The following is a 12500-nucleotide window of genomic DNA, read 5'->3' on the forward strand; positions in this document are numbered from 1 at the left end:
ATGATTCTTAAATTCACTTTCCATTTTTTTTTACGGCAAATGAAGCATGTCAAGGGAAGCAATAAAGACAAAATAAGGCGGATATAGCTCAAAAAAGGAGATAATAGGGAAGTGTATTTAAGATAACGAGGTGGAAGAAGGCTTTGAAGTTGCTGTTGTTTGTTGTTACGTTAACTGCTGACATCTTTTGTTTGTGATGAACAGCTTGGGATACGCAAGAGAGAGTTGTGCCTTAAGAAGGTCTGATCTATCTCTAGAAATAGTTTGGTCGTTGAGTGGCGATGCATATAGTTTTATAATTCATATGATGGAGGATGAATACAGCTGAGGGTCCATTATTATGAATGTTAGTGTTTGGTAAATCAGGTAATTTACGATAATCGGGTATCGGTTATCCTTGTATTGATCAAATTTCCGTTATATTATTATTATTATTATTATTATTATTATTATTATTATTATTATTATTATTATTATTATTATTATTATTATTATTATTATTATTATTACTGTTATTATATATATATATATATATATATATATATATATATATATATATATATATATATATATATATATATATATATATATATATATATATATCAGACAATTTGATAATTGAATTTTAATGGGTATAAATCTAACATTGTCTGTTCATCACATTTACAGGTAACATTACCTTGCCGTTACAAGGGGTTACATGGAAGGGTCACTTCAGGCAGTGTATGTAAGTATGTATGTGTATGTGTGTATAATTATGTGTGTATGATTGGTATCCTATGTACATGTAGTTTGAATGGTGCTCTTTTGAACTTGCCAACTGTATGCCTGTCCTCCTCCCGCGGGCCCGATGCACATGGTTTTCTACCGTAGCTCCTCCCTGTTCTATCCAAATCCATTTTACAAGAGTTAACAAGCATCTTCATTCTTTCATCCCGTTTGCTGGTAAACTCTGGAACAGCCTTTCTTAGTCTGTAATTCCTCCTGCCTACTAGTTGAACTCTTTCAAGAGCAAAGTATCAAGACACTTCTCCACCCGAAATCCCCCTCTCTTCCGGCCACTCTATTCTATTATCTTTCATAGGAGCAATGCTTGGCTGGCTTTTATGTTTTTGTTTTATTTTTATTGCTGCCCTTGACATGTTTCATTTGCCGTATAAAAATGGAAAGTGAATTTAATAATCATGATTTCACGATTCGATGAGGCTGTACTAGGTTATGGGTACTACATGTAAAGTGTTGGCTGATAAGAATAACAGATCACCCCTTCACCCCCTCACGGCCCACCGTCCCGCCAAATAACGAGTCAAGAAGGCCATGGGACAAATCGGAAAAAAAATCATGAGGGATAGAAATAATAGCAAGCAGATAAAAAGAAGCTTCAAGCCTTTTAACCCGGTAGCTGCGGGGATCATGTTTCTTAAAGGCCGCTCTGAGCGAGGAAAATGAGAAAAAATCATCACTCACGCAAACCATTCATAATATATATCAACGCATTTGTGATCAGTTTATGCATCATCCATTTTTTTGGGGTTATATCAAGGCAAAAATTTGGCCCGTCGCTGCTACACGATAAAGCCATAAATTTGGCCCGTCGCTGCTACCGGGTTAAAGGAGAAGTACAGCACGACAACCTTGACCTGTCTCTGAAGCATCTCCCGTCACGCAGTCAGTCCATCGAGCAGAAAATACGATCAACTGAGAGAATCATTAGTAGCTCAGAGGCAGAGATAGGGATGGAGAGGATTATGGAATTGTGAAGGCCTACAAATCTTACCTATGCCTATAAAACATCACCGGAGCTAATGCTGACGTGGGATCTAACAGTATAAATCTTAGCCCATCATATAAGGAGATTCTAAAAGTCATTCGAAATTGTCAAGATAGGGATGGAGAGGATTATGGAATTGTGAAGGCCTACAAATCTTACCTATGCCTATAAAACATCACCGGAGCTAATGCTGACGTGGGATGTAACAGTATAAATCTTAGCCCATCATATAAGGAAATTCTAAAAGTCATTCGAAATTGTCAAGATAAGCAGAAGTTTAGGTAAGAGGATTAAGAGCAAAATAAGGAACGGTTTAGAGACACCAATTACGCTCGGCCTTTTAAACCATCACCGCACTACCCTTTTTCGCATTCTATCAGCTAAACTGGATGAACTATGAAAACCAAAAAGGCCAGTCGGGATGTTTATCAGAATCACAAGTATAGGTAAGGAGGTAATGAGATGAGTGAATACGTTAGGCCTACCATGCTTTATCTAGGCCTTTGAAACATAACTACATCAACTAACCCATCACCCATAATAGCTAAGTCACCACCCCTTCAAGCACTCCACCACCCCTTCAAGCACTCCACCACCCCTTCAAGCACAGCACCAGAACAATAACAAAAGAAGAAAGGCTAGATAACATAACAGAGAACAAGAGAAGAGGACAAGCAGGAGAATAATAGGTTACTGCATAAAGAGGAGGAGCTTAAGAGGTCAAGTCGAGGTTTCACAAAGAATAATAGGAACAAGATCAGAAAGGAAAGATAACATAACAGAGAACAAGGAGAAGAGAAGGCAAAAAAAGTCACTGCAAGAAGAAGAGGAGGAAGTTAAGAGGATGAGAAGTCGAGAATTAACAGATGGAGGAAATGAAAAGAACAATAAAAAAGGAAAACAGGGAGAACAATTAAGGCTAGAGGAGAAAGGATAAATAACATAACAGAGAACAGGGCAAAAAATCACTGCAAGAAGAGGAGGAGGAGGAAATTAAGATGATGAGAAGTCGAGGATTAACAGAAGGAGAAAATAAAAAGAACAATAAAAAAGGAAGACAGGGAAAAGAGTTAAGGTTCCAGCAGGAGGAGGAGGAAGGCGAGGTCATAAGGTCGTCTCGTCAGCTAAACATGTACTATAAAAAAGGGTTAGCTAACAATAACCTCCCCATCGCACCAGGCCGCCGATCGATGGGTAATACATATATCGCATTGGATGATAAGTAATTCCCGGCATTTAGCAGAAAACACTGACCGCTTGTTAATTAATCACAGCTGGATTAATTAAGACAATCACTCACTGGACATTGGGGGCCGGGATGAAATATAAAGGCGAGTTGTGGGGCCATTAGTAGATTAACAGTAGTAGTAGTAGTAGTAGTAGTAGTAGTAGTAACAGTAGTAGTAGTAACAGTAGTAGTAGTAGTAGTAGTAGTAGTAGTAGTAGTAGTGGTAGTAATAATAGTGGTAGTAGTAGTGGAAGTAGTAGTAAATGAAACGCGACTAGCAAATCCCGTAGATTTCTACTTAGAAATAATAGTGGACTATGAAGCCACAGTGGTGGAGAGTGACATTAGGGTGGGTCGGGAGTGACTTGAGTAGAGAAGGACAGGGGGATCTGGACGTAATAGATGATAGGTGATTTAGTGCTAGGTAGTATTAGTGATATGGTTGGATGCCACAGTCATTAGCGAACAGAGTTGGGACTAATGACCTCCAAGATTATGTGTCGGGAAAATAAACATGGGTGGAGGTATCATTTATGTTGTAGAATAAAAAAAGTGTAGTAGTAGTAGTAGTAGTAGTAGTAGTAATTCCAAGCTGAGGAAATGAAAAGGAGGAGGAGGAGGAGGAGGATTTGATGCAGTAGTAGCAGCAGTAACAACATTCAGGTCACACACACACACACACACACACACACACACACACACACACACACACACACACACACACACACACACACACACACACACACACACACACGTTAATTAATGGTCCTCGGATCACCCGCCTCACACAGGTAAACTTTGGTAATTAGGAGCCAGGTGTATTACGAGGCTCAGGTGTGTGGACGCGCTGCTCTAAAGGTGAATTCAGGTGACTAGTGATTAATTTAGTCGACAGGCGTGTAGTTGTGATGATAGCCAGGTACACTCAGAGTAGTTTCCAGGTAGAGTCAGTTCTCGTTAATTATATTGGTTTGATTCCTTTACGCACTTACAGGTACCGATTTCACGACTAACGAACATTTTTTTCTTTTATGGCAATTAACGAACAGGTGTGTAACCCAGCTCATCACATATGTAAATTCAGGTAACTTGAAACTGTTGGTATAGAAAACGCAGGTAGGAAAGTCAGGTGAAGAATGCATGTTAATTATTGGGATAGGGTTGTGGTGTTACGCAATCGATAATGAAACGGACAGGTGTATTCTTCGTAAATTAGACACAGGTATCGGTAAACGGAGGTAAGAAAGTCAGGTTGGGCAAGATTGCCGGCTAATTACATGGACGGTTTCAAGGTAATACCACACAACAGTTTATTTAATGGATCGGTGTATAAATAGATATCTGTTGCCCGGGTGAACACATATGACTAAATATTCCAGGTTTAGAAAACGCAAGAAGGAAAGTCATGATAGATACAAACACAGGTAAATCAGAAATACAGGTTTAAGGTGAAATCAGGTGACTGGTAATTAAGTTAACCCCGGAACACCAGGCGCGGAGACAATTTTCCCGAACGACCAATTCTGTATTGTTTCGCGCGTGGCCTTGAGCGTCCGAGTTTCCAGTCCTGGCAGTGGCGTCGACGTGTGAGGGTTTGTGACTGCCTCGTGAGTATGTTGTGTTTGCCGGGTTAATGTGTCATATTGTATCCCCGGTTTGACAGCATGGCCACACATGATCGCAGGTCAATAAGGCCTTCGGGCAATGGAGCTTATCGAGGGGACGTCTGGACACCACGTGGGGCCAGCAGGAGGCTCGTGTTGTTCAGTGTTGCCCGTCGACCAGGTGAATACAGGAAGCTAAACCCTACATATAGACACACAGATAGGAGAGGTATGAGTTACGAACACAAGTTAATTGGGGAGATAGGAGTGTGTATTCACCTGAGTAAACCAAAGCTGAAAGCAGGTGAGATCAGCATACAGGTAAACTTTGAGAGGTAGACTAATTAATCAAAGGCGTGTGTTTCTATTTTCTAGCTCAGGTGTCTACAGAAGGGTAGACAAACTCAGGTGGGAAGGTGAATGGAGATAGAGAATTGAGGGAATGGGGAATACAAAGAGGCAGGTTTTAATTAGTTAGGGACTGTAGAGGTGAATTAACTTCTTTCTTTACAGTTGAGGAGGCAGCTCAAGGTCAAAAAAGATACAAAAAGTCCCCGCTTAGGAAAGGAGTACGAAGATTAAATACAGGTGGATAATTAGGCCAGGTTAATTAGTAACAGACGTGTATGTAGTCTTTCCCTTAATGACTAGCTAATGAAGGATGAGCTCAGGTATTAAACAGGTAAAGTAAGAAGAGGGGAAGGAGTTATATCATAGTAGCAGGTGTGTATAATTACGTTCCTCGGCCAGGTGAGACTATGGCAGTAGATAAACCAAGGCAAGATTATAAACTCATATGAGATAACCAGGTAAATTAGGAAGAGTTAATTAGGGAGTTAAAGTAATTACCTTCCTCCTTTACCGTGAAAAAAAAAAGTGTTACTCTCACGTTTTACGAGTTTTAGAGGCGAATAGAGATAGAAGGGATAACTTAGGTATGAAGAGCGAGTAAAGAAAGAAAGATTCACACAGGTAGAAGAGGTAAAGAGAGAAGGGAGAAGAGAAGGGAAAGGAGAGTAGAGATAGAAGAAAAACTCAGGCAGAAAAGGTAAGTAAAGGTAAAACAATTAACTCAGGCAGGAAAGGTAAATGAAGATAGTAATGATAACAGGTAAAAAAGGCGAGTAGAGTTAGAAGAGATAGGAAAGGAGAGTAGAGATAGAAGAAAAACTCAGACAGAAAAGGTAAGTAGAGGTAAAACAATTAACTCAGGCAGGAAAGGTAAATGAAGATAGTAATTATAACAGGTAAAAAATGCGAGTGAAGGTAGAAGAATCAGCCCAGGGTGGAGAGTGACTAGAGGCAGGGACGTTGAGTAGAGTATTAAGGTGAGCAGAGAAAGAACATTTAACTCAGGTAGGAAAAGCTAGTAGACAGAAAGGTTAACTTAGACATAATAGGGTAGTAAATATAAAAGCTTAACTCAGATAGGAAAGGTGAGTGGAGTGAAGGATGAATAATGAAGTAAGGTAAATAATGAAAACGGACCTAAAACTCTGGTAGAAAAGATGAGTGGAGATAAAAAGATTTTCTCAGACAGGAGAGATGAGTCAACACAGGTAAAAATTGGAATACAGGTAGACAAATAGACAAGATTAATGAGCTCCAGGTGTAAATATTCGTGCCCAGACGGTAAATAAACTTGCGCAGAAAAGAAGGAAAAACTATATATATATCTAGTAAATGCAGGTATACTAGGAACACATGTAAGGTAAGGGGAAAAGTTAATGCATAAGCCCGTTCACTCAGACGCTTTCGGCTCCGACAACAACTATTTCCAAAGTCCACAGAGGAGAGTAGTCGGATTTTTATGAGTGTTTCTTACATTGACGGTGCAGAAGCCTTGTCAAACTACTACTATTCTCATAAAGCTAACCATGGAAATACTGACACCCTCTACCAAAGCTGTGTCAAACTATCACTAGACTCAAACGAAACAGATGGAAATACTGCCACACGCTCTACCAAATCCTTGTGAATCCATTATTGGGCTCATGAAACTACCCATGGCAAAGCCCATAACAACCTCTACTAAAGATCTAAAAAATGTGTGTGTGTGTGTGTGTGTGTGTGTGTGTGTGTGTGTGTGTGTGTGTGTGTGTGTGTGTGTGTGTAAGCCCGGAAATGTTTGAGAGAATTGCCCTCAGTTACAACACGTTTTCATGGTACATTAACACTCACAGAAAGAAAAAGATTACAGTCAAATACACTTTCCGGAGAGTTCATGACGAAACGACTGTATGCTCTACGGGCCTAATTAGCAGCAGGTGCATACTCACGCTCCTCGCCCAGGTGACTCTGTAGGGCGTTGGGTTGGCCTTGACGCGGCACTCAAAGTACACGTCATCGCCCTGCTTGATGGCTGAGGGGACGAGGTTACGGCCCATCTCCAGCACCACCACGGGGGCGTCTGTTGGGGGGGGAGGAGGTGGTGAGTGGCGGTGGCAGTGGTGATGAGGTGGGGTGGGGTGGTGGTGGGGATGTGATACGGTGCTGGAGTGGGAGTAGCGATGGTAGTGATTGTTGTGGTGAGCGGTGATGATGGTAGTAATGGTGAGGAAATAAGGATGATAGTAGGGCAGTAGTAGTGAAGGTAGTGGTGATGGTAGTGGTGAGTGATAGTCAATTGTGATGTGGTTATGGTGGTGGAGGTGGTGATGACGTCAGGGGGTTATGGATAAGTGGAGAAGACTAATGGTGGAGGATGTGGTAGTGGGGGAGTGGAGAACTTGAGGAGACTAATACTGGGAGATGAGGTAGTGAAGGAGAGGAGGAGAGGATGAGACCAATGGTGAAGATATGAAAGAAAACGATTTAAAAGGCAAAATAAATAAAATAACGAAAGAGAAAAGAAGGAAACAAAACAGAAGATAAGAAAATGGGAGATGAGGTAGTGGAGATATGGGGGAGACCAATGTACAGGAGACTAATGGGGGAGATATGAAAGAAAACAAGATAAAAGATAAAAAAAGATAACGAAAAAGAAAACGAGGGAAAATGAGAACAATAAAAAAGAAAACGGGAGATGAGGTAGTGGAGAAATGGGGGAGACTAATGTAAAGGAGACTAATGGGGAGATATGGAAGAAAACAAGATAAAATAAAAAAAAATAAAGAGAGAACACGAGTGAATAATAGAGAAATGTATAAGAAAACGGAAGATAAGGTAGTGGAGAAATAGGGAAGACTAATGTAAAGGAGACTAGTGCTGGGAGATGAGGTAGTGTGGGAGACATGATAGAGATATGAAGGAGACTAATGCTGGGAGATAACGCTTGGGAGATGAGTTCTGAGAGATGTGCAGGAGAATAATGGAGAAAACTTTAAGGAGGTTAACGCTGGGAGATGAGGTCAGGGGGGAGGGGGGGAAGGGGGGAGTGGTGGAGACTAGAAGTGGAGTTGCAAAAAAAAAGACATTTACAGAACTTATGAAAAACACGACGCAGCAAAAAGTTAAAATGGAACAATAAGAAAGAGAGAAATAATGAGAGAGAGAGAGAGAGAGTATGAAAGAAGATAAATTATTACAACACAAAAGTTATATTTATGGCTTAAGTTTTCCAAAAATATTTCCACGCTACACATTACAATATTTTGCAACACAATACTTTTTTTCTTATTTTTTCCTACGCATTTTTTCATTTTTTTTCTTAACTCTTATTTTCTCCTCCTTTTTGTGACTTTATTGTTGTCCTTTTCTCTCTCTCTCTCTCTCTCTCTCTCTCTCTCTCTCTCTCTCTCTCTCTCTCTCTCTCTCTCTCTCTCTCTCTTATTTTTTTCTACGCATTTTTTCATCTTTTTTCCCTTACTTTTATTTTCTCCTCCTCTGTGACTTTATTGTTGCCCTTCTCTCTCTCTCTCTCTCTCTCTCTCTCTCTCTCTCTCTCTCTCTCTCTCTCTCTCTCTCTCTCTCTCTCTCTCTCTCTCTCATCGGGTGCCTTTAATTCCTTCATTATCTCTCTCTTTCACTGCTTGCTCTTCCTTGTCTTCTCGTCCTTCTATCTGTCTTCCTTCACTTTTATCTCCTTGATGAGAGAGAGAGAGAGAGAGAGAGAGAGAGAGAGAGAGAGAGAGAGAGAGAGAGAGAGATTACAGACGAATGGAACTACAACTACCTTATTATTATTCCTCCTCCTTCTCTTCTTTCTCCTCCTCCTCCTCCTCCTCCTCCTTCTCCTCTTCCTCCTCCACCAAAGCATTCTCCTCTGTGCACCAAGACAACCACCACACACAAACACACACACACACATACCCCCCTCCCCCTCCCCCTCCCCCTCCCCCCCCTCCCCCCTTCCCCAGTAACACAGCGACCCTTACACTGCACGTTGAGCTCCACTGAGTCCGAGATGGCACTGCCCGGCACCAGTTCATTGCTCGCCTGGCACTTGAGCGTGCTTTCGTGGTCCCCCTGGGTGGGCACGATGGTCACGGTGCCGGTGGTGATGTCCCCGGGGCTGGAGCGCTGCAGAAGAGAGATTAGTGGGAGATTAGTGGAGATAAGAGAAGGAGAGGGTGAAAGGTGGCGTGGGGAAGGGTGAAATGTGCGTGTGTGTGTGCGTGTGAGGGTGTGTGTTAGTGGGGGCGTGTGTGTGAGATAATAATTGACTAACTGGGTGGGTTAGTGTATGACTGACTGACTGGCTGACTGGCATGCTGACTGTCTGATTTTTTTTTTTACAACAAAGGAGACAGCTCAAGGGCACACAAAAAGGAAACAATAATAAAAAAAGCCCGCTACTCGCTGCTCCTAAAAAAGAATCAAAAGAGGTGGCCGAAAGAGAGGTCAACTTCGGGGGGAATGACGTGAGTAAGTGAGAGATTATCTTACTGGGTGAACGGATGAATTACGATGATTTACTTACTGCCTGTCTGACTCTATAACTGACTGACTGCCTGAGAAGTTTAGTAGTTTTGTGAGAATGTGTGGCGTGTGGCTGAGTGGCTGACTTGACTGACTGACTGAATCAATGTATGGCTGGCTTACTGGCTGACTCATTGATTGACCAAGTGACCGACTGACTAACTTACTGACTGACCTGACTGACTGACTTATGACTGCGTTAACCCGGTAGCAGCGTAGGGCCAAATTTGTGGCTTTAATGTGCACCAGCGACGGGGCAAATTTGTGGCTTTAATGTGTACCAGCGACGGGGCAAATTTGTGGCTTTAATGTGCACCAGCGACGGGGCAAATTTGTGGCTTTAATGTGTACCAGCGACGGGGCAAATTTGTGGCTTTAATGTGCACCAGCGACGGGGCAAATTTGTGGCTTTAATGTGTACCAGCGACGGGCCAAATTTGTGGCTTTAATGTGCACCAGCGACGGGCCAAATTTGTGGCTTTAATGTGCACCAGCGACGGGGCAAATTTGTGGCTTTAATGTGTACCAGCGACGGGCCAAATTTGTGGCTTTAATGTGAACCAGCGACTGGGCAAAGTTGTGGCTTTAATGTGAACCAGCGACGGGGCAAATTTGTGGCTTTAATGTGCACCAGCGACGGGCAAATTTGTGGCTTTAATGTGTACCAGCGACAGGGCCAAATTTGTGGCTTTAATGTGTACCAGCGACGGGGCAAATTTGTGGCTTTAATGTGCACCAGCGACGGGCCAAATTTGTGGCTTTAATGTGTACCAGCGACGGGCCAAATTTGTGGCTTTAATGTGCACCAGCGACGGGCCAAATTTGTGGCTTTAATGTGTACCAGCGACGGGCCAAATTTGTGGCTTTAATGTGTACCAGCGACGGGCCAAATTTGTGGCTTTAATGTGTACCAGCGACGGGCCAAATTTGTGGCTTTAATGTGTACCAGCGACGGGCCAAATTTGTGGTTTTAATGTGTACCAGCGACAGGCCAAATTTGTGGCTTTAATGTGTACCAGCGACGGGCCAAATTTGTGGCTTTAATGTGTACCAGCGACGGGCCAAATTTGTGGCTTTACCGTGTACTAGCGACGGGCCAAATTTGTGGCTTTAATGTGTACCAGCGACGGGCCAAATTTGTGGCTTTAATGTGTACCAGCGACGGGCCAAATTTGTGGCTTTAATGTGTACTAGCGACGGGCCAAATTTGTGGCTTTAATGTGTACCAGCGACGGGCCAAATTTGTGGCTTTAATGTGTACCAGCGACGGGCCAAATTTGTGGCTTTAATGTGTACCAGCGACGGGCCAAATTTGTGGCTTTAATGTGTACCAACGACGGGCCAAATTTGTGGCTTTAATGTGTACCAGCGACGGGCCAAATTTTTGCAATGATATAGAGCTCCCAAACTAGATGATGCATAAACTGATCACAACTGCGTTAATACATATTATGAAATGGTTTGCGTGAGTGATGATTTTTTCTCATTTTTCTCGCTTAGGGGCCTTTAAGTAATTGACTAAATAACTGACTCACTGACTACCTCCATTGCTGAGGACGTGTGTAATGTGTTGACTGACTGACTGACTAACTGACTGATGGGTGGCTGTGCGTTTAGCTGACTGAATAACTGACTGAGTGACGGTCGAGTGAAGAACTATTTTGTCTCGGTATATTTCCCTGTCTGCCGCTCCCTTCCTCCCTGTTTTAAATTGAATTATTTTGTCTTCAAATTTCGCGTCTTGCTCTCGTCTTTTCTTTCCTGCTCCATTATTTTGTTAAGTTCCTCGCCTTTTTGAGTGTCTGCTATTGTGTTATTTCATTTTTATTTCTTATTTCTTCCTTTGGGCTCAATTTGTCTGTATTTTCTTTAGCTATTTTTTTTATTTATTTTAGTTGCCCTTCTTCTCTTATCACTCATGTTTTTTTCCTTCATTTTTCCTCTTCTTTTTCCTCGTCATTTTCCTGCTTTTATTTCTGTCTTGTTCTTCGTTTTTTCTTTTAATATTTTCAGTGTCCTTTTTTTTCCTTTTATATTTATCTTTATCTTGTTGTTGTTGTTGTTGTTGTTGTTGTTGTTGTTGTTGTTGTTGTTGTTGTTGTTGTTGTTGTTGCTCTTCTTCTTCTTCTTCTTCTTCTTCTTCTTCTTCTTCTTCTTCTTCTTCTTCTTCTTCTTCTTCTTCTTCTTCTTCTTCTTCTTCTTCTTCTTCTTCTTCTTCTTCTTCTTCTTCTTCTTCTTCTTCTTCTTCTTCTTCTTCTTCTTCTTCTTCTTCTTCTTCTTATTATTATTATTATTATTATTATTATTATTATTATTATTATTATTATTATTATTATTATTATTATTATTATTATTAAATTCGTTTTTCTCATATATCTTATAGTTCTTCGTCTTTTTTTCTCTTCATCTCTCCTCTTTCTTCATCTTTGTTATTTCTTGTTCCTTTAGTTTTAATTCTTCTATTATTCCTTCTCTATTACTGTGTGTTCTTTCCTTCCTCCTCTCATTAATGCTTCTTCCTTCTCTTTTTTATTTTATTTTCATCTCTAGTTTAATATTTCGGCTCCTTTCTCTTTGTCTTTCTCTGTCTTTTTCGTCTGTTGCTGCGTTCTACATTCTCCTCTTTTTTTTTATATATGTTTTTTTTTATTGTTCACTCTTCTTTCTATTTCTCTCTCTTTCTCTTCCTCTTCATTTATCCCTCTTTTTCGCTCTTTCTCCGTTGTCTGTTTCGTTATTTTCAACTGCTCTCGAATTCCCCTTCTTCTCATCCTTATTTTAATTCTCCTTCTTCTTATCCATATTTTAATTCTGCTTCTTCTTATCCTTATTTTAATTCTCCTTCTCTGTAACTTTCACCAATTATCGTCCTTAGCTTCTCTTCCCTCGTCTTATTTTTATTTATTTTTCATTGTTCCTTCATGATTCTCTCTCTCTCTCTCTCTCTCTCTCTCTCTCTCTCTCTCTCTCTCTCTCTCTCTCTCTCTCTCTCTCTCTCTCTCTCTCTCTCTCTCTCACTCCTTGTGCTCTTTTCTGA

At 41.1% G+C, this 12500-nt stretch overlaps 1 protein-coding gene across 1 annotated transcript in view; it reads right to left on the reverse strand.

Moving 5' to 3' along the window:
• Positions 1-12500, reverse strand: part of LOC126981744 (uncharacterized) — a 457088-nt gene that overhangs the window by 98044 nt on the left and 346544 nt on the right. The window contains exons 8-9 of the mRNA XM_050833266.1: positions 8920-9064; positions 6883-7013 (exon numbers count right to left, since the gene is read on the reverse strand). Coding sequence (XP_050689223.1) covers positions 6883-7013; positions 8920-9064 — 276 coding nt within the window. The remainder of the gene's footprint in view (positions 1-6882; positions 7014-8919; positions 9065-12500) is intronic.

Source organism: Eriocheir sinensis, chromosome 49 (genome assembly GCF_024679095.1).
Source record: "Eriocheir sinensis breed Jianghai 21 chromosome 49, ASM2467909v1, whole genome shotgun sequence".
Lineage (NCBI taxonomy): Eukaryota > Metazoa > Arthropoda > Malacostraca > Decapoda > Varunidae > Eriocheir > Eriocheir sinensis.